The following is a 19,879-nucleotide window of genomic DNA, read 5'->3' on the forward strand; positions in this document are numbered from 1 at the left end:
TTTTCCAGTACGTAAAATCTACTTTGCTTAGTCTTACCTCTGAAACCTATCATTATGTGTCAAATACCCCATCATAAGCTATGGGCTTCTTCCACTAGTTCTATCCATTCCTTTTCCTCATTCACAAGGATTTTCCTTTCTTTCTCTAGTTGTATCCTTTGCCTTTCTTTTTGCATGTCCTTAGAATTCCTGATCTTAGCCTAGGAACTGAGTGCACATTTATGTCTGCACACGCTATATACACGTGTGCACCCTGTGAGAAGAAGAGCATGACTCACTAGGCTGAAGTAGGATGAGGCCTTTCCGGGAGAGAATATATAGGTAGATGCATAGAAGAGAACTAGTAAGAACTTTAAGTTGGACATAGGAAGCTAATGACAATATAATTAATGATAGCAAGTGTTCTTTAAAGGTGACATATAAAATTCTAGTGAACCGTGTAATTTCTTTGCTGCACTAAATTGTTGATGAATAACAGTAAGTATAGGAAATAAAACCACTGTAACAGAGGTATAGCATATTTTGCTATTTTGTTCCTGACATACTTTTTTTAATTGAACTATAGTTGATTCATAATATTGTGATTTGAAGTATTTCATACAGTATTCTAGATATAAATCTTAGGGCATATTTTTAAATGACTTTGAACTTTCTGTGCTGTCTTAAAATTGATATAAAGAATAAGGGAAATGTTAAATGCTCTTTATATTGTGGAAAAAAAAGTTTATTTCTTTTTTCTTTTTTTTTAAACACCTTTATTGGAGTATAATTGCTTTACAGTGTTGTGTTAGTTTCTGCTGTATAACAAAGTGAATCAGCTACACATATACATATATCCCCATATCTCCTCCCTCTTGCGTCGCCCTCCCACCCTCCCTATCCCACCCCTCCAGGTGGTCACAAAGCACGGAGCTGATCTCCCTGTGCTATGCGGCTGCTTCCCACTAGCTATCTATTTTACATTTGATAGCATATATATGTCCATGCCACTCTCTCACTTCGTCCCAGCTTACCCTTCCCCCTCCCTGTGTCCTCAAGTCCATTCTCTATGTCTGAGTCATTATTCCTGTCCTGCCCCTAGGTTCTTCAGAACCATTTTGTTTTTTTTTAGATTCCATATGTATGTCTCAGCGTACGGTATTTATTTTTCTCTTTCTGACTTACTTCACTCTGTATGACAGTCTCTAGGTCCATCCACCTCACTACAAATAACTCAATTTTGTTTCTTTTTGTGGCTGAGTAATATTCCATTGTATATATGTGCCACATCTTCTTTATCCATTCATAACAAAGTTTATTTCTTAAAGTCTCATTCCATTTTTCTGGTACTTTATTAGATAAATGACATTTGGTATCCCAGTATGGGTTGTCCTCGTCCAGAGATATTCAGTGTCTATTAAAGTTCTCCTGTGTGGTGGCTAACTGTGTCACTTTACCCATTATCTGACAGGGCACCTACGGCATCATTCTACAGTCTGCCACTTCCTGAATAGCCTCTTGGCAGTAATGCCCAACAGGGGAAGTCAGATGCTTTCCTTCTGAGGGGTATGACTTTGAGGACAGTTTAAATTGTATCAACTAGAGAAATACAGTGACAAAAAGTTACTGTAATGAGTTCAGGCAAACTGCATAGTCCCCACAAGACTGCCCTTACTTAGACACTGGCTGCAATTTTGGGGGTCCCCAGGGCCACCTTCACTTCAGATCTGCTGGTTACAAATTCTGGGGTCTCTCAGGGACTCCCACAGGTTTGATAATTTGTTAGAAGGCCTTAGAACTCAGAAAAGCACTATTATGATTACAGTTTTACTGTAATGAAAGGATACAAATTAAAATCAGCCAAAGGAAGAGTCTGGTAAGTTTTACTGTAGCAGAAGGATATAAATTAAATCCAGCCAAGGGAAGAGCCTAAGCCTAGTAGGGCAGAATCTGGGAGTGGCCCAAATTCTCTTCAGGGTTTCATAGATGGTGTTACCTACTCCTGGCTAAGATGTGTGACACTACTCAGAGTATTGCCTGCTGGGGAACCTCACCCCAGCCTTTGGTGTCCAGAGTTTATATTGCAGATCAGTGACACACTACCAGCATGGCCTGACCTTTAGTGAGTGTTCAGTCCCTCCCAGAGTTTCGGGCTAATACATTTAATCTCCAGTTCCTCTGGAGGTTAGAACTGACATGGTGTGTTTCAAAGCCCCCATCATAAACCATATTGTTAGACTTTCTGGTGGCAGACCCTCCAGGCAGGCAAAGATACTCTTGTCAGGTAGGGCATTCCAAGGGTCTAGAGATCACCTCCCAGTAGGGGAGGGCAAAGGCCAGACCTCTCTTTGGGTAAAGTTAATTCTTAAGTACACACCTGTTCAAACAGAGGATGTGTTTTTGAATGAGATCCATTGTTCTGCAATTTACCACATTGCTCTTTGTTTGAAAGTCTTAAATTGTATTTTATAAGTAAATTTGATTTTCCTTTATGCTCACATTGCAAATATTTAATCTCTTCTTTGGTTTCTTTATCTCTCTAATTTTTGTCCCTTTTCTTGTGACATTCAGACAGCCATTTATTTAGTTTGGTTTTATTTTTATTGCATCACTTACGTGTTTATGGCTAAGTATCCATTCTATTCTTGTATTCCTTCTAAAAGTGCTTAATATTCTTCCAAAATTAGTAGGTCATGCTTTTCTACCCATGAAGGAAATGCTCACCTATACTTCATAGCAGCTGCAATCTGGGTAAACAATCTGGAAAACATTTAGGAGAGGTTGCCCTGAAAAAAAAAAAAAAAAAAAAAAGAACTTTAGGGCTTCCCTGGTGGCGCAGTGGTTGAGAATCTGCCTGCTAATGCAGGAGACACGGGTTCGAGCCCTGGTCTGGGAAGATCCCACATGCCACGGAGCAGCTGGGCCCGTGAGCCACAGCTGCTGAGCCTGCGCGTCTGGAGCCTGTGCCCCGCAACGGGAGGGGCCGCGATAGTGAAAGGCCCGCGCACCGCGATGAAGAGCGGTCCCCGCACCGCGATGAAGAGTGGCCCCCACTTGCCGCAACTGGAGAAAGCCCTCGCACGAACCGAAGACCCAGCACAGCCAAAAAATAAATAAATAAATTAATTAATTAATTAAAAAAAAAATATATATAAAAAAAGAACTTTAAAAACCAGGCTAAGGAAACTTGGACTGCAGGCAGTGAGGAGCATTCAAAGATTTTTACACATGACTGGTACAATAAATTGTTTTAGAAAGGCAGTTCTGGCAGTAGTGAGTAGAAGTAGTTTCTAGGGGAGAAGAAGTTAACCTACAATCATGAAGACCAGTTAGGACCACGTTACTGTTCTTCCCACTGGAGATCATGGAGGTAGTAAGGGATGGTTTGTGAGGCAGTTATTAACCATGAATGATGATTTTAGCTTTTAAAAACAATCTTACCCCTTTAATAATGTGTGTATACGTTAGATCAACAGCCTTTAAACAGCTCTTAAAATTTTTTATGCTTTCATTTTATACAGCTTCTTGGGATAATACATTCCATGTATTTTCGGCCTGACCTATACTCATTGACTTTTTTTATCAGTCCTCTCATTCACTTTATTTTTATTTAGCACGTGTTTGTTGAAGTGAGAGCTTACTCTGAACCAAATTGCTGTAATAGATACTGAAGCTACAATGATAATAAGATGTGATTCCTGACCTCAAAATCCCCACAGCTCAGTTTGGTAGTTGGACAATTAAACAGGAAAATCCTGTGATGGAAGGGAGCGCTGGGTGCTATGAGGGTATGTTGATGGAGTATATAACCTAGACTAGAGACTAGGAGATTTCTAGGAATGTGACAACCTAGTTTAGAAAAGCCATCAAGAACATGGACTCTGGAACCAGAATGATTTTGGATTTTACTTCCTTGCTTTGTGACCTTGGGCAGGTTCTAAGCTTCATTCACCTTTAAAATGGGGATAATAATGGTCCCTAATTTCATAAGATTGTTTTGAAGCTAAAATGAGTTAATAGAGTTATCACTCGGTATCTGCAGGGGACTGGTTCCAGGACCCCTGTGATGCCAAAATCCTGGATGCTTAAGTTCCTTATATAAAATAATGTAGTAAAATTGGCCCTCCGTATTTGGGGTTCCACATCTCCGGCTACAGAGAGCCAGTCGCATATGTAAAATGCTTAGAGCAGTGTCTGGCATATGGTATTATATGTGTTACCTCTTCTTCTGCTCCTTCTCTTCTTCTTATCTTCGCCCCCCCAGTGGATAATTAGTACTCAATAAACATTTGAATAAAGCCGTGGATGATAGATGAAATGATAATTACTTTTCTGTTCTCTCAGAAGTCTTTAAGCATCTCCACTAAAAGCACTTACTATGTGAAATGACTATTTTATGTGTGGTTAGGTCCATATTAACCAGAAGTCATAAACTGGTAGGCCCCAGAAAGATTAAGCTCATGTAAAACTTAAAAAATACTGAGTTTGTTTGTAGATGAAGATGTGCTCTCCAGTTTGTCATAGTTTTTACTAGTCCCCATTATCTTATAACCAGTCCAGTTCAGGTTCATGGCCTGGTACCTACAGGCATTTGAGTTTGGGACCTCCACACTAGATGGGACACTAGCCCTTCCAGGATAGAAACTGATTGATCTCTGTTAAATCTCAAACTCTTGATAGAGTGGCTGTCAATTATTGGCACTAAACAAATGTTTGTTGAGTGAATGAATGATTTCTGAATTATGAGATTAAAAAGAAAAACTGGAAATCTGGCAAAAAGAACTTTGATTGTTCCATGAGGGTGAGTTGACTTCTACTTTGTGAAATTGTGAGGGAGTTTTGGTAGAAATAAGACTAACAACCACCAAAAAAATAAAGAAACTGTATTTCCTAGAGAAATTTTGCTTTTAGATTTTCTGATTTGTCAAGTGGGATTCACTAGAATTATTATGCCTAATTTTAATTGCAATAATACAGGTTAATGAAAGAGCCAATGATAGTGTTCCAGAAGCTATTTATATTTTGATTAGCTAACTTTAATTATATTGTCGTGTAGGCATCACTGGTAAAAAATAGAAATCAAATCATTGTTTTTAAAAGAAGAGAATGATACCGGCTTTTTGGTGAGCAAGAAGTGTGAGTTTTATAGTGTGATTTTGTGCTGATTAGAGGAGTATTTAGGGTACAGAAGCATTGAATAATCTTTAACTAAATTAGGAGTTATACTTTGGGAATGGAAAAGAATAAATAGTAATAACCAGGTGGGCGGAAGTTTCCATTTTGGGGGGATTGGTAAAACTAAACCTTGAACTTTAGGAGAACTATGAAAGCACATTAAAAAAAGTCAACAGGTAGAAGCTACTGTATTGAGTATTCTCAGGCAATCAGCTGAGGCTATGTGGGGAACATCTGCTCAGAAAATATCTGATGTGAGTAGAATAGTCCAGAACAGAAAGGTGGAGATAGTTTATTCTTTTCTTGTTTTAGAAAAGAATATTATTTTTCTATACTATGCTGAATTGATGTTGCCAATTTGCATTCTCAATTACATTGCAGATTCATTTCCTTCTTCATTGTAGTCTTAAGCTATCATTTTGCTTATTTCTAAAAGGTTCCTTTCTATGCTTTGTAACTTTACAGTTTCTCTTTTGTTTCTTAGGTTTCTAATTTCAAGCCCTTTTGCATTATCTTTCTCTGCTTATGCATTTATAATGATTTGGTTTCCAATTACTTCCTGATTCATAGACATATAAAATATCAATTCAAAGTCAAGCACCTGGTTATAACCTTTGTCAGTTCCTCCAGTCTTTGGTTAATGGAAAGTTACATGCCTTCTGCAGGGTATTCAGCTAATGAGATTATATTCATAGGTAAGCAAATTTAAATCTTATAAGTAAAAGTTTATGAAATACTATCCTGCTTTATTAATAACTATTTGATATATTATGTCTACTATATTACCTTTTATCTAATTATCTTCTAATTTTATCTGGTGGAAAATAATCAAGAAAATTGTAGTTCTGAAACAATGTACCGTAGGATCTTTACCTGAGATTGGGCACATTGAGGGTGGTATGGCCATAGACATCCTAGGATCTTTAGGATAGTTCACCACATACTCCACCTTAAAGCTTCTCCAAGGTTTTGTAATTAAATATTTTTAAAGTAAGATATCTTTAAAAAAATTTTTGCTAGATATGTTTTAAAAACATCTTTGGTAATTTAAGTAGAACTGTGTTTCTGAAGAAAAACTGGCAGGGAGAATGGTTAATTACATCATTGCCTTTGATAGCTTTACTGTTAAATTAAAATTAAGGTATTATTTAGGCATATTGGCTTAGGTTGGATCCCCAGTATCCCTAATGCCAACTGGGTTTCTGGCATTGGTAGGCAGTCAGGAAATATCTTCCTAATGAATGCTGGATGAAATTTTATTTTTATTGAGATGTTGTCATCCAACAAATTAAGAAAAACAGCACTTCTTATGTAAGAATACAAGTGTAACTCATAAATTTTACTTAAAATATATTGATAGAAGAGGAAAAAACCAGACTAGCTTAAGAGTATAGGACATTTTATCTTGGAATATAACATCAGAGACAAAAAGGATACCAAAGTGAGTTTTAAAATCATCTGATGTTTAAGTTATTAAAATAAAACCTAACCTTTCAAGCCATGCTATTTTAACTAAGTATATTCAGCCTCTTTTTGACTTCTTGATAACTATTCCTCCTTCCCTAGAAGCTGTGCCTAACTTAAACTCTTTTCTCAAAGACTGGTCATCATCCTTGCTGAACTCAACTTTTCTATGTTTTTGGTTTGCTCTACTTGTAACCCTGGCTTCTCCATTTCTTGGAAATTTTCATTCACGACTTTCTTCTGATTTGGTCACTTTCACTTTGGCAACTTATCCTTGGCTGTTACTCCTACTCTAATATTTTAAATTCAGACATACTGCTTTCTAACCACAACTTACATCTTTAAAAACTGGTGAGATGCCTCATCAAGACATTTCATCAACTCCTCCGCCATTTGTGAGCCATAGATGTTCCTTCTTCAACTATGTCTGGGTCTTGGTCTTAGTGGGAGTGGTCTTCTTCATTGGGTGTACAATCTCAGCCAAAGTGGCTCCTTCTAGTATCTGTGATTCCTAAATTCTCTAGGGTTGCCCATAGTTTCTTAAGGTGGAAGTTGATATCGTTGATTTGTGACCTTTCTTCTTTTCTAATTAGTCATTTAGTACAACAGATTTTCCTGTGACACACTTTAGCTGCATCTGTCATATATCCATCTACTGTATTTTCATTGTATGAAATACTTTAAAAATTTCCTTTTGATTTCTTTCTTTTTATTCATGGGTTATTTGGAAGTATGTTACTAAGTTTCTAAACATTGGGGGATTTTCCAGATATCTTTCTCTTACTGATTATTAATTTAATTCATTGTGGTCAGGGAGCATACTTTGTATGACTTTGACCTATAAATGTGTTGTATGCACTTGGAAAAGGAAAGTATTTTCTCCTATTGTTGGGTACAGTGTTCTATAAAATGTCAAATAGGTCACGTTGTTTCATTGTTGTTACAGTCCTCCATATTCTTTCTGATTTTCTGTCTACATGTTGTATTTTTAAGACATCTTTACCATTGCTCTTTGATTTCCTCATTCTCTTCCTCCTGACCCCTGCCATCTCCCCTTTTGCCTTTTTGTATTTCAGTTGGAAAAAGCGCTACACTCTTTTCTTCTTCAAGTTCAGTGATTCTTTCCTTTGTTCTATCCAGTCTGTGGATAATCCCATTGATTGCCATTCCCATTGATTAGCATTCTTTTTCTTTGATACTATGGTTTTATTTCTTGCATTTCCATTTGTCTTATTTTTTATTATTTTCAACTCTTTGGTGAAATTCCATGTTTGCTTATGCATGTTTTCCACCTTTTCCTTTAAAACGTTAAAGTTATTTTAAAATCTTTGTTTGATAATTCCAAAATATAGGCCATCTCTATGTTTTTTTCTATTGACTGCCTTATCTATTGAATGTAGGTCATTTTTTTCTTGCTTTGTATGTGTGTGTGTGGTAATTTTTGATTGGATGCTGGGCATTTTTTTCTGTATGAACAATATATACTGAGGTAGATGTCTTTGTGCTTAGTAATGGGCGTACCTCTCCTTTAAGTTTAATAAGCTTCATTTGCTGGAGGCGGGGTTAGTGGTTGAATAATCTGTATTTGACATGGGTTTGTATTGCTATATAGTTATCTTCTGTGCTCTGAAGACTTCAGATTCCTTAAGCAGATGACTTCTGTTACTTGAGCTTATTGAGAGAACTGGAGTATAAAATGGGTTTTCTCCAGTGTTCCTGCTTCACTTGTAGCTTTCAGTGGGCTCTGCTTGCCTATACCACATAGTGGTCTATTTTTGTGCTCTTGCATTCTCCCTCATATGTAATTGACTGTTTCTTGTCACTCAGTGCCTGATTTGTGCAGACTGTGGGGTTTTGTTAGTTTTCCTCCTCAAGCCTTGCTGTTAAGCAGACCCTGAGCACCTGAGTCTCAGGGATGGGTTTCCCCTCAGTGGGCTGACCTCTCCCTCTTGGCAGCTGAATTTTGCCTTGCATAGGTGGGATGTTTTGGCAGGAGCAAGTTTTTCTCCTTTTTATCAATATAATATCCTTGGACCAAGGCTGTTTCTGGACCCGTGTGTAGCTGCAGACAACTTTATCCTCAGATGGCCTTTACTTCATATCAGGAAGGGTCTGGAAAGGATTTTATGTCTGTTTGCAACTAAGATGAGGCTTTCTCATCTTTCTTGTCCTACCCCTGGTCTTTCCTGTGAATCCTGATAGAAACCTGGGGAATAGAGCTAGTGAGTAGGTTTGGAGTCCTCTTGTGTTTGGGACTTCCAGGGATTCTATACTGTTATACTAACCCACACTTGGTTTTTAAGAATTGAACAAACTTTCAGTTTTTCTTTGTACCCACTTTTGTGGCTGCCATTTTTTCCTCTTATGCTTTTCCAAAGGTGAATGGGTTCATGTGTCTCATCTTTCTTTGGAGGGCCTGGAATTCAGTTTACCTGATTTTGTGGAGACCTCAACCCTCTAAACCTTAACAAAAGCTATGATTTTATAGATTGTCTGCTTTTTAAAAATTTATTGTCAGGTTAGACATGTTTTACACCGTAAGTAAAAGTGGAACTTCCCCATAAAAAGCTTTTAAAAGATAACCTTAGGGACTTCCCTGGTAGCGCAGTGGTTAAGAATCCGCCTGCCAGTGCAGGGTACATGGGTTCGATCCCTGGTCCGGGAAGATCCCACATGCCACAGAGCAACTAAGCCTGTGCACCACTAGCCCGCGAGCCACAACTACTGAGTCTGCGTGACTAGAGCCCGTGCTCCGCAACAAGAGAAGCCACCGCAATGAGAAACCTGTGTACTGTGATGAGAAACCTGCGCTCTGCAAAGAAGAGTGGCCCCTGGTGGCCGCAACTAGAGAAAGCCTGTGCGCAACAACGAAGACCCAACACAGCCATAAAGAAAGAAAGAAAGGAAGGAAGGCAAGAAGGAAGGAAAGAAAGAAAGAAAGAAAAAGAAAAAAAAGGGGTAACCTTAAAGGTGGTGAACACTTTGAAGATTATGAATACAGACCTAAGGAATGGATGAGGGGGGAGAAACTTTGCTAATGTTATTCAGACAGTACTTGTAGCTTAAGATAACATCTGTAGTGACGGTCTCATGTATAATTTGAAGTATGCTATAACTCAGACAGCAGTGAAAATAATGGAAATGTGTTAAGTGACTTTAAGTATTGGCTCTAACGATAAAGACACTGATATATAGAAGATGCTCATAACAAGTTTGGATAAATTTTCTTTCAGGAATTATGATTGGAAAAAAGCAATATTTTAAATTTAACATATTATTTTATATATGTGATTTCTTTCTTTTTTAAAAAAAATTTATTTATTTATTTATTTATTTTTGGCTGTGTTGGGTCTTCGTTTCTGTGCGAGGGCTTTGTCTAGCTGTGGCGAGCGGGGGCCGCTCTTCATCACGGTGCACGGGCCTCTCACTATCGCGGCCTCTCTTGTTGCGGAGCACAGGCTCCAGACGCGCAGGCTCAGTAGTTGTGGCTCACGGGCCCAGTTGCTCCGCGGCATGTGGGATCCTCCCAGACCAGGGCTCGAACCCCTGTCCCCTGCACCAGCAGGCAGACTCTCAACCACTGCGCCACCAGGGAAGCCCCTATATGTGATTTCTGATATGAATAAATGAATTATATAAATTGAGAAAATTTTTAGATTTTATTGCTGAAAAAAACACCCGAAGAATTTTACCTCCCTTTGTATGTATCTTATTCATATAGTACATGCTACAATACATTTAAAGTCTCTACTTTTTAAATGATGATTGGAGGACCTATATACGTGGGAAGTTTCAGAAGTCTTTGAGGCATTTGTTTCAGAGAGTCAGAGACTTTCTCTGGTTATTTCCTTTTTTTTTTTTTTTTTTAAATAAGTTTATTTATTTCTTTTATTTATTTCTTTTTGGCTGCATTGGGTCTTCATTGCTGCACGCGGGCTTTCTCTAGTTTTGGCGAGCGGGGGCCACTCTTCGTTGAGGTGTGCGGGCTTCTCATTGCCATGGCTTCTCTTGTTGCGGAGCACGGGCTCTAGGCGCATGGGCTTCACTAGTTGTGGCACGCGGGCTCAGTAGTTGTGGCGCATGGGCTTAGTTGCTCTGCGGCATGTGGGATCTTCCCAGACCAGGGCTCGAACCCTTGTCCCCTGCATTGGCAGGCAGATTCTTAACCACTGCGCCACCAGGGAAGTCCCCTATTTCCTTATTTTTAATTAAAGTCTGATTGAAATCTGTTCTGAGTGATTTTACTTTTTTAGCTGTCTGACTTGAAGCTAGTCATTTAATTGCTGATGGTCTCAGTTTCCTTTTCTGGTGAAGTGAATAGTAATATAAAATTCAAAATTATACATCTCATGAGGAGTTGTGTGTTCTGAATGATGTACATATATTAAGAACCAAGCACAACAACACTTTATAGTAGGTCTTTAATATATGCTAGGTAATATTGTATATGTATTAAGTAAAGAAAGAAATATTGTCTAGAGTAATCAATAAGCAGTAAAACGAGTGAAAACAAGCAGTATTTCTTCTTTTGACCTAAGAAGTTTCATAGTCCCTTAAATTCTCTGATTCTTAAAAAGTTAGAGTAAAATAAAAAAGGAAGTTACTTTCATTTCTGCAGCAGGTAACATCATGTTATCTAGAGTCTTGCCAACACTATACTTTATACTGTTAACTTTATATATACTTTATCTACAGGGATGGTCCAGTATATGAATCGGAGAAAGATGGTCTAAGAATGGAAAAGCTATGTTTACTTGCCGTAAATGATGTACCTACAATAAAAGAACAAATTGTTTAACCTTTGAAAAATGTTTTTTAAAAAGATAATTGTGGCATTTTGTTTTTATTGCTTCATTCCTCAGCAGGATTTTATGCTATGAATTTAGTAGGTTACCTTTTCTTACATGATGAAGTACAAGAATTATCAATTTTATACATTTTTTTTTCTTGTTTGACCCTTTACCCATCATTAGTTCATTATAAGAAATCAGTACTTCTAATCCATATTGAACTTTTACTTCAGCAATTTCCTCCTCAGATGGGTAGGTCATTTAAACCCATGAATGAATTGGAGATCAATTTCAGATCTGGTCTGAAATTTTTGCCTATTTGGCCAAACTCTGGATAATATGGCTCTAGGAGTCCCAGTCTGCAAGCTCTCCACTTTTTTAGTGTCATTAAGACGAAAGAACAAAACACAACAAAAGAGAAAATATCAAGAGCATTACAGTTGAAAAAAAATTGTGGTAAAATATGCATAGCATAAAATTGACCATTTAATCATTTTTAAACATACATTTCAGTGGCTATAAGTACATTCACATTGTTGTGTAACCATTGCCATCATTTATTTCCAGATCTTTTTCATCTTTCCAAACTGAAACTCTGTACCCATCAACCGCTAACACCTCGTCCTCTCCTCCCCAAGACTCTGTAATTTCTGTCCCCATGAATTTGACTAAGGAGCATTACAGCTTTAAGGAAGTGTAGATTATTCAAACTCAAATTGGTCTTAAAGCAGTTAGAAACTGAGATTGCTCTTACTTTTCTTTGCTGAACTGCCCCCAGTTTAGAGAAATTACAGATTTCGAGGAATGAAATGGCAGAGAAGATGAAGTCACAGTTTGGGAGGAGAATCACAGATCTTGTGGCATGTGCAATATACTGGAAATTTTGGTTGTTGCTTTTGGAATGCAAATCTGCCTTTAAGTGTAGTGGTTTTTTAGAGGATGTGATTGTGATGAAAGATTGTGATTGAGTAACACACAGCATATCCAAAATTTTGGTGAAACATATTTGAATCCCAGAACTATCCTCAATGTTTTTTGGCAGTTGGCCAGACTCTGGGTAACATGACATTATTACCTGGCTCTGTGAAAGTATCTTCTGCTCTCTTCCCTGAGATGCAGAAAATCAGTGTGTAGGTCCTCACTCAGTGATGCATATGTTCAGTTCTTCAGAATAATATAAAAATCCGTGGAAGAGAAGCGTTTAAAACTACTTGTTCTGAACTAATTGGAGAGCATTGGACCTGTAACTCTGCTTTTCAGTAGATATGGCATTGAAAAAACTTGTTATTTGTATTTCATGCTGTGTATTCCTTGCAATGCAATTTTTTTGCTTGAAAAAATGTAATAAAGACAAAAAATGAGGCAAAAAGTAGGACAAAAAGAAAGGTTAAATTTTTCTGCTTGAAGGTTTGGGGAAAACACAGATAATGCATTTTGGGGCTGCGATCCCCATGTTTGAGCTAGCTTGTTTTTACAGATTCTCAGAGAATGTTATCCTGGCTCCATCTATCCCCAAGCAAGATTCTCTGCTCTCTCCTTTTTTGTGTATGTTTATTTTTATTCCCTTTATTTATTACTTCCCAGAGTTTCTACTTTCATTTTGGTTTTGGCCTATGCCTTCCTTCCTTTTATGCTGGCTCAGCAAAGTGCATTTAAAAATATGTTTTATAACTGGAAGTTTGTACCTTTTGACCACCGTCGTAAGATAAATAAGTACTAGGGATGTAATATACAACATGACTAATATAATTAACACTGCTGTATGTTATATATGAAAGTTGTTAAGAGCGTGAATCCTGAGTTCTCATCACAAGGAAAAAAATATGTTTATTTTTATTTTGTATCTCTATGAGATGATGGATGTTCACTAAGCTTATTGTGGTCATCATTTCATGATGTATGTAAGTCACATCGTTATGCTGTACACCTTAAATTCATACAGTGCTGTATGTCAATTATATATCAATAAAACTGGAAGAAGAAAAAATTTTTTTTCATATTTTATCCATCATTTTGGTTATTGTAGTTAGGACTGTTGTTCGAGATATCTAGCCTGCCATGGAATGGAAACCTGCATATATTAAAAAATAATCTTACTATATATTAACCTAGATCCCTCTGGATCACCCCTCTCCCCCATTTTGTATTTCCATTTTTAAAGCTTATGTATTAAAGAAGTTCTTATAAACTTACAAAAAATTTAAAACCTTTTAAAGTGATTATTGTGTTTCTAAAAATTTGTGTGTTTATTTTATAGCTACTTGAAGGAAATTTTGCCAAAGAAGTCAGCCATGAAATGGACGGTCTCATTTTCCAGCCCACTGGAGTAAGTACATTTGTCTCTGTGTGCATGTGTGTGTGTAGTGTGTATGTATATCCATGTACGCGCATGCATGTATATATAAAGTACATTTTCCTTAGATATATTTACTTAGGATTGACTACTGCTATAATCACTGCTTTTCCTTAAAACCAATTTTCATTATAAAATAAAATATTTCGTTTATACTAAATACATATAATAGTACAATGAACAGTTGTTTGCTTTTCACTTAGCTTAGGAAATAAATATGGCTGATCATTATTTTTCAAGGAAGTTATTAGTCTTTTAATATAATTAGTTTTCTTACTACTCTTGCAGAATGAATGTTATGTTTCTTTACTAGAAATCTACCAATAACGTTATATAAATAAATGCTTATTTCTTTCTGTAGCCCAGTATATCTTTAAGTATTAATATTTTTAAAACTTCATTTTGCCATGGATGAGTAAAATTCAGAGTTACCAGTATTTGAAGAAAACCACAATTCTTTGCATATTTATTCCATGTCAGATTTCTGAAACTCACTGAAGAACTTTTCACCAACTTAATGGTCAAATCACATATTTGGAGTAATTGTGTTTTACTGATGGTAAGGTTTCTCTCCCTCCACATCATTGACATTTTTGGCCACATAATCCTTTGCTGCGGGGAGCTGTCCTGTGCGTGGTAGGATGTTTCGCAGCATCTTTGGTCTGTACTTACCAGGTGCCAGTATTACTTCTCCCTCCCACCCCTCCAGCTTGTGACAACCAAAAATATACACATTCACTGCCTCATTTCCCCTGAAGGGCAAATTTGCCTTCACCTGAGAACCTGTGCTCTGTGGGGCAATGCTTTTCAAAAATGTGGCCTGTGGACAAGGTAGCATTAGCACCACCCAGAAAGTTGTTATAAATGTCACTCACCACAGACCTACTGATGAGAAACTGCTGGGAATGGAGTCCAGCAATTTGTGCTTTCGCAGGCTTTCCCAGTGACTCTGATGCGTTTTCAAGTAGGAGAACCACTGCTCTTATAGGAAAGAGTTGTATTTCATGTGCCACACCTTGTCATAAGCTTCATTTTGCCTTCACTAACTCTATCCTTAGAAATTAGGGTGCAGGCTAGTTGTCAGGTTATGTAGAGACACATCAAACTGGGTACCTGGAGAAAAGAAAACTGGGTACACATCAAACTGGTACTTCATTTTGCCTTCACTAACTCTATCCTTAGAAATTAGGGTGCAGGCTAGTTGTCAGGTTATGTAGAGACACATCAAACTGGGTACCTGGAGAAAAGGGAAGGAGGCTGTAATATTTTTGAACATTATGTATTACACACTGTATTATATATGCTTTACGTATATAGTAAAACTCTGCTATTATGCAAATTTAGGTATAATGTGGTATGTGATTAGCTTCTGTCTTCCTCCCAGCCCCCCTTGCCAAACAGGTGGAGGGAAAAATCTTTTGTGGTCGAAGGAGGAGGAGATGGAGGAGAGTTAGAGGCTGGGGACAGAAATAGTAGAAAATACTATTTTAGGAAGATAGACATTAGATCTTTGAGTTCCAGTATTTTCTAAGCCTAATCTCCCTGGATTGAAAGAAATAAAATCTAATTATAACAGGAATTACAGTGTTTCATTCTGTTAAACTCATGGTGGTTCAGACCCATGCATGTATGAGATTTTGGTATATATAAGAGAAATGGCCTGACAGGTGAGTCTTGTGATATCTAGTGTAGTAAGTTGGTTTATCAGTCTGTCCCTCTTCTAGTTACCACACTTGTTATTACGATGACTTCATAATTGATTTTCTTAAGTATTTGTGGACATTTGGTTTAACATAAAAGTTTCAATCAGTTTGTCAGGTTACCCAAAAATTCTTGTTGGGAGTTTAATTGGAAACGCTTTGAAGTTAGATTAATTTGGAGAAAATCAGTGTTTTTACAATGTTAAATTGCCTTGTCAATGAATAAGGTAGAGCTCTTTTCAGGTCTTTTACTGTTCTCCAATCCAGTTTAAGTTTTTAATTGTTATTGTTAGTCTAATTTCTAGATATATTATTTTCTATTTTTATAGTAAATGCTATCTTTTAAAATTTGGTACTTCTAGCGTATTGTCACATTGTTGACTGACTTATGTTGTTGGTTCAACAGTCTTGCTGAACACTCTTAGTTCTAACAGTTGTGTAATTTTATATATTGTCCAGGACTTCAAGTACTGGCTTAGATATTACTCTCATTGGATGGAGGAGAGGGAGACATTTATACCTTATCCTCAACCTCAAAGGCAATGTGGCTAAATTTTCTCTATTAAGTATGTTTTTGTAGATTTCTTTTAGATACCTTTTATCATGTTAAGAAATTTTTGTTTTTACGGAGGTTTTACAAAGTTTTTTTTTTTTTTTTTCAATCAGAAATACCAGGTTTTGGGAGTTAACAAATGCCTTTTCTGTATCCATTGAAGTTATCATGTCATTTTCCTTTTAATGACTTTCATGTAGTAAATTACAGTGACTTTTTCATGTTGACCCATCCTTACATTCTGGGATATGCTACTTGAACATGATATATATATAATTTTTAATATGCCTTTGGATCTGGGTATACTAGTTTCGTGAGGATTTCTGCCTCCTTATTTCTTACAGTTTTTTTCTCTTTTTTTGTGTATTCAAAATACAGAAGGTAATACTATTATGGACAAATTATCTAAGTTCCAAGTAATATGTAATAATACACACCCATGATTTTAAAAGTCAATTAAAATATCATGGTTTACCCTGAAAAGTAGAGCAGTCCCCTCCTACCCTTCCCTACACCCAGAGTGCCTCGTAGGAGGCAGTCATTTTCTGCTTTAGGCCGGCCCCCGCCCCCATTTCTACAAAATCTATTATGTTGCTCTCTCTTAGTCTTCTGTTTCTTGGTGATCTGCTTACTTTCTGTTATTGAAGAACAGGATTGTGCTCTCTAACCCCACCAACGCTCCCTCACCCTCCTCCTTCTGTCATCCCCTTATAATTGTATCACATACCTGGTCAAATGAATGTTCAGTATTTGTATTTCTATGGTGACATAAATATTGTTCACATCTGAGTCATTAAGTAGTATAGTATATTTTCTTCCTTAGAAGACTTTTTTCACCTAGAGTTAGGAATTGCCTTATATTTTCAATTGTTATGATTATCATTACTTCTTTCCTTAAACTCGCTAAAAGAACTGTTAATTTTTTTTTCTAATACAGTCAAATTTATCAGGTAATATCTAGTCCAGTATTTACGTGAAGGCAATCCTCCTGAAGCCCTCCATTCTGTAGTCCGGCTGCATAGCTTTTTCTCTGTCTTATCTTGGGACTTCCCACCTTGCAGAAGAAAATAAGTTACATTTCTTTATTATTAAAATGAAATCTCTCTGCCCCTTCTTTCCTCCCCATTCTGAATTACAGTGCATTGCAAAATTGCAAAGATCCCTTTTTACTTCCTAGATTCTTCCCTTTTATAATTGTGCCCTGAGATTTTAAACTTAATCTATTCAAGGCGTCCTGATTCTAATCACCATATTCTAGAAAGGTGAAATTCTGCTGAATTCATAGACTGACCCTGTGTTTTGTGAATTTGCTGCTTTCATGACTACGTGTTGATGTTGGTGAAGATAGGTATTGCTCAGTCAGTTACCCCTGTTAGTCTGATGGTGGTATTTTAGGGAAAAGTAGTTGCTAGGTTTCTTCCATGTCATTTTAGACATGAACACTTAATCTTATAGCTCTTGAGGCAATACCCACACATAACATACACATCACAGAGCCACTCTTCTATCATTACTTTTAGACTGGCTTGGTCAGAGTGATTTCTAGCCCCATACACACCTTTGTCTAGAATGAAATCTTTCCCACAGCAGTCTAGTTCCTGGTCACCAATGCATACCTTCCCCTTCCCTGATATGGGGTTTCTCAGGTTCTCTGATCCAGCTGATCTCATTGTGAGGCCACCTACCTAAGAGAGATGTAATATTGTGACTGAAAAGAGAAGCTTTGGGGCCTTAATGAGATCTTGGATTCCTGTGCATACCCAAGTCTCTCCCTGCTCTCCATTCCATAGGACCTAGAGGGGAAGGGTTTGCTTTTGTGAAGCCAAAAGTAATGCTTTTTCTCTCTTTCCTCTGGAACACTTGCTACTTAATTGCCAAATACCTTTAGAACTAACAGGATCACTTAAATGATTATTCTCAAAGCAGAAAAGATCTCCTTCAAGATGCCTTGCTGTTTCTTACCCTAGGTAGAGAAGTAACTACCACCTCATAAGGGACCTGTTAGTGATGTTTTCATCTCACAAAAACTCTGGGCTTCTCTAAGGTGATTAATCCTTTCCTTTCTTATTTATCTGTAAATATCCAGTGTCTAGGATAGTGCTTGGCCCAATAGGTCTTAGAAAATGTTTGCTAAAGAAACAAATGCATTCTCATGTTTTTCCTTAGCCTTTCAGATTTGAGTGGTTCTGTATTTTACTAATGTAGGCAACATCTTTTACATTTATAGCTATTTTATCTTTCTTTTTGCATATATATATATATATATATATATATATATAAAATCTAATTTATGCTGTATCTCTTTTTCATTTAAGAAACTTTTCATTGACCTTGTTTAAATTCCCACTGTTTCCTTGCAAAGAGTCCAGAATGCAAACATCCATTCTTCATGGAACAATAATACAAGCTTTGATACTTTCATATTCTCCTCAGAGACTTCCCAGTGGGTTAGAGTGGTCACTGGGTAAGATAGGCCACCGAATATCACATTAGTTCTTCGTCTGTAAAATGTACAGGCCAAAACATTCTAGCTCTGAATTCTGTGATGATCATGTGTTGATCAATGTATGTGAATATAAAGCATACTTAAGAATTCCTTCTTCCTTCCAGTATCTATGAAAATATGTTAGGTAAAGAATTTTTAATAAGAGAGAGAATAAACTCTTATTCTTATTTTACTTTCCTAAAGCCAATATATCTCTTAAATGGCAATTTAGACAGTTGCAGTAGTTTAAATAGACTTATAAAATTTATTACTATCACTGTTACATGGCTGTATTCCTGTTAATTTTCTCTCCTGCCATCATTTCAATAGAGTTTTCACTTCTACACACTTTACCTCCTAGATTATTAAGATTATACAGTATGTGGAATGGCTCTGAAAGGGTCACATTTTGTTCATCAGGGGACATTGTCAGTTTCTTTTAAATTTAACATAGCAGGCACTTAGATTAGTGTATAACTACGAAGGACTCACTTCATTAGAAGAAAACGTTTCACACCTGTGCATTTTGGTAAAAGTTTAATTGATGGTATAGCATATACTTTACTAGTTATTAGTGTTTGGTTAATCCTTTTCATTTTTCATGAGGTTTTAATGATTTCAGTCTTTATTTCTTGATATGTTTCATTTGTAATTGTAATTTCTCATGATCATATTCTGTCTCGTTTCTTATTTCTTAAAAGTACATTTTACCCACTCTAACTGTCTTAGTTTTTATCACTAATATTATACCTTTCATAGTGTTTGCAGTGTGCCCTTTGTTGGGAGGGACTTCACTGTTACTGGATAGAATGGCATCTGCCTGTAAGAAGGATGTGAACTTAGTCACATTTCTTTCCATTCTGTTTAATTCAGTGGTTCTTTTGCATTCCTACTGTATTTGTGTTAAATCTTCTAAACGGTATTCTGAGTATAAAATATATTAATGCTGCCATCCAGAATAGGCTCCAATTTAGCATGAATTCATTCAGGGTAAGCAGGAGGCAATTTTCTCACTCATATGCAAAGTTTCATTATATTTAACTTTGTAGCCTTTGTTATTTTTTCATTATTTTGCTTTTGTAATTTCAATCTCATTTTTCTTTCTTACTTAATTACTGTGTCCTCAGTTTAGACCACCATCACAGGAGTGGTCCTGTGTACTCCATTTTCTTTTCTTTTCTTTTTTTTTAGCATCTTTATTGGAGTATAATTGCTTTACAATGTTGTGTTAGTTTCTGCTGTATAACAAAGTGAATCAGCTATACATATACATATATCCCCATATCTCCTCCCTCTTGCGTCTCCCTCCCTCCCACCCTCCCTATCTCACCCCTCTAGGTGATCACAAAGCACCGAGCTGATCTCCCTGTGCTATGTGTC

The 19,879-nt window shown here is 36.8% G+C and overlaps 1 protein-coding gene across 4 annotated transcripts in view; it reads left to right on the forward strand.

Annotated features, from left to right (window-relative positions):
- RNGTT (RNA guanylyltransferase and 5'-phosphatase) overlaps positions 1 to 19,879 on the forward strand; it is a 289,984-nt gene that overhangs the window by 106,621 nt on the left and 163,484 nt on the right. For all 4 annotated transcript variants that reach the window (XM_057528022.1, XM_057528020.1, XM_007195944.2 and 1 more), the window contains exon 12: positions 13,666 to 13,734. In XM_057528022.1, coding sequence (XP_057384005.1) covers positions 13,666 to 13,734 — 69 coding nt within the window. The remainder of the gene's footprint in view (positions 1 to 13,665; positions 13,735 to 19,879) is intronic.

This window comes from Balaenoptera acutorostrata, chromosome 14, assembly GCF_949987535.1.
Source record: "Balaenoptera acutorostrata chromosome 14, mBalAcu1.1, whole genome shotgun sequence".
Lineage (NCBI taxonomy): Eukaryota > Metazoa > Chordata > Mammalia > Artiodactyla > Balaenopteridae > Balaenoptera > Balaenoptera acutorostrata.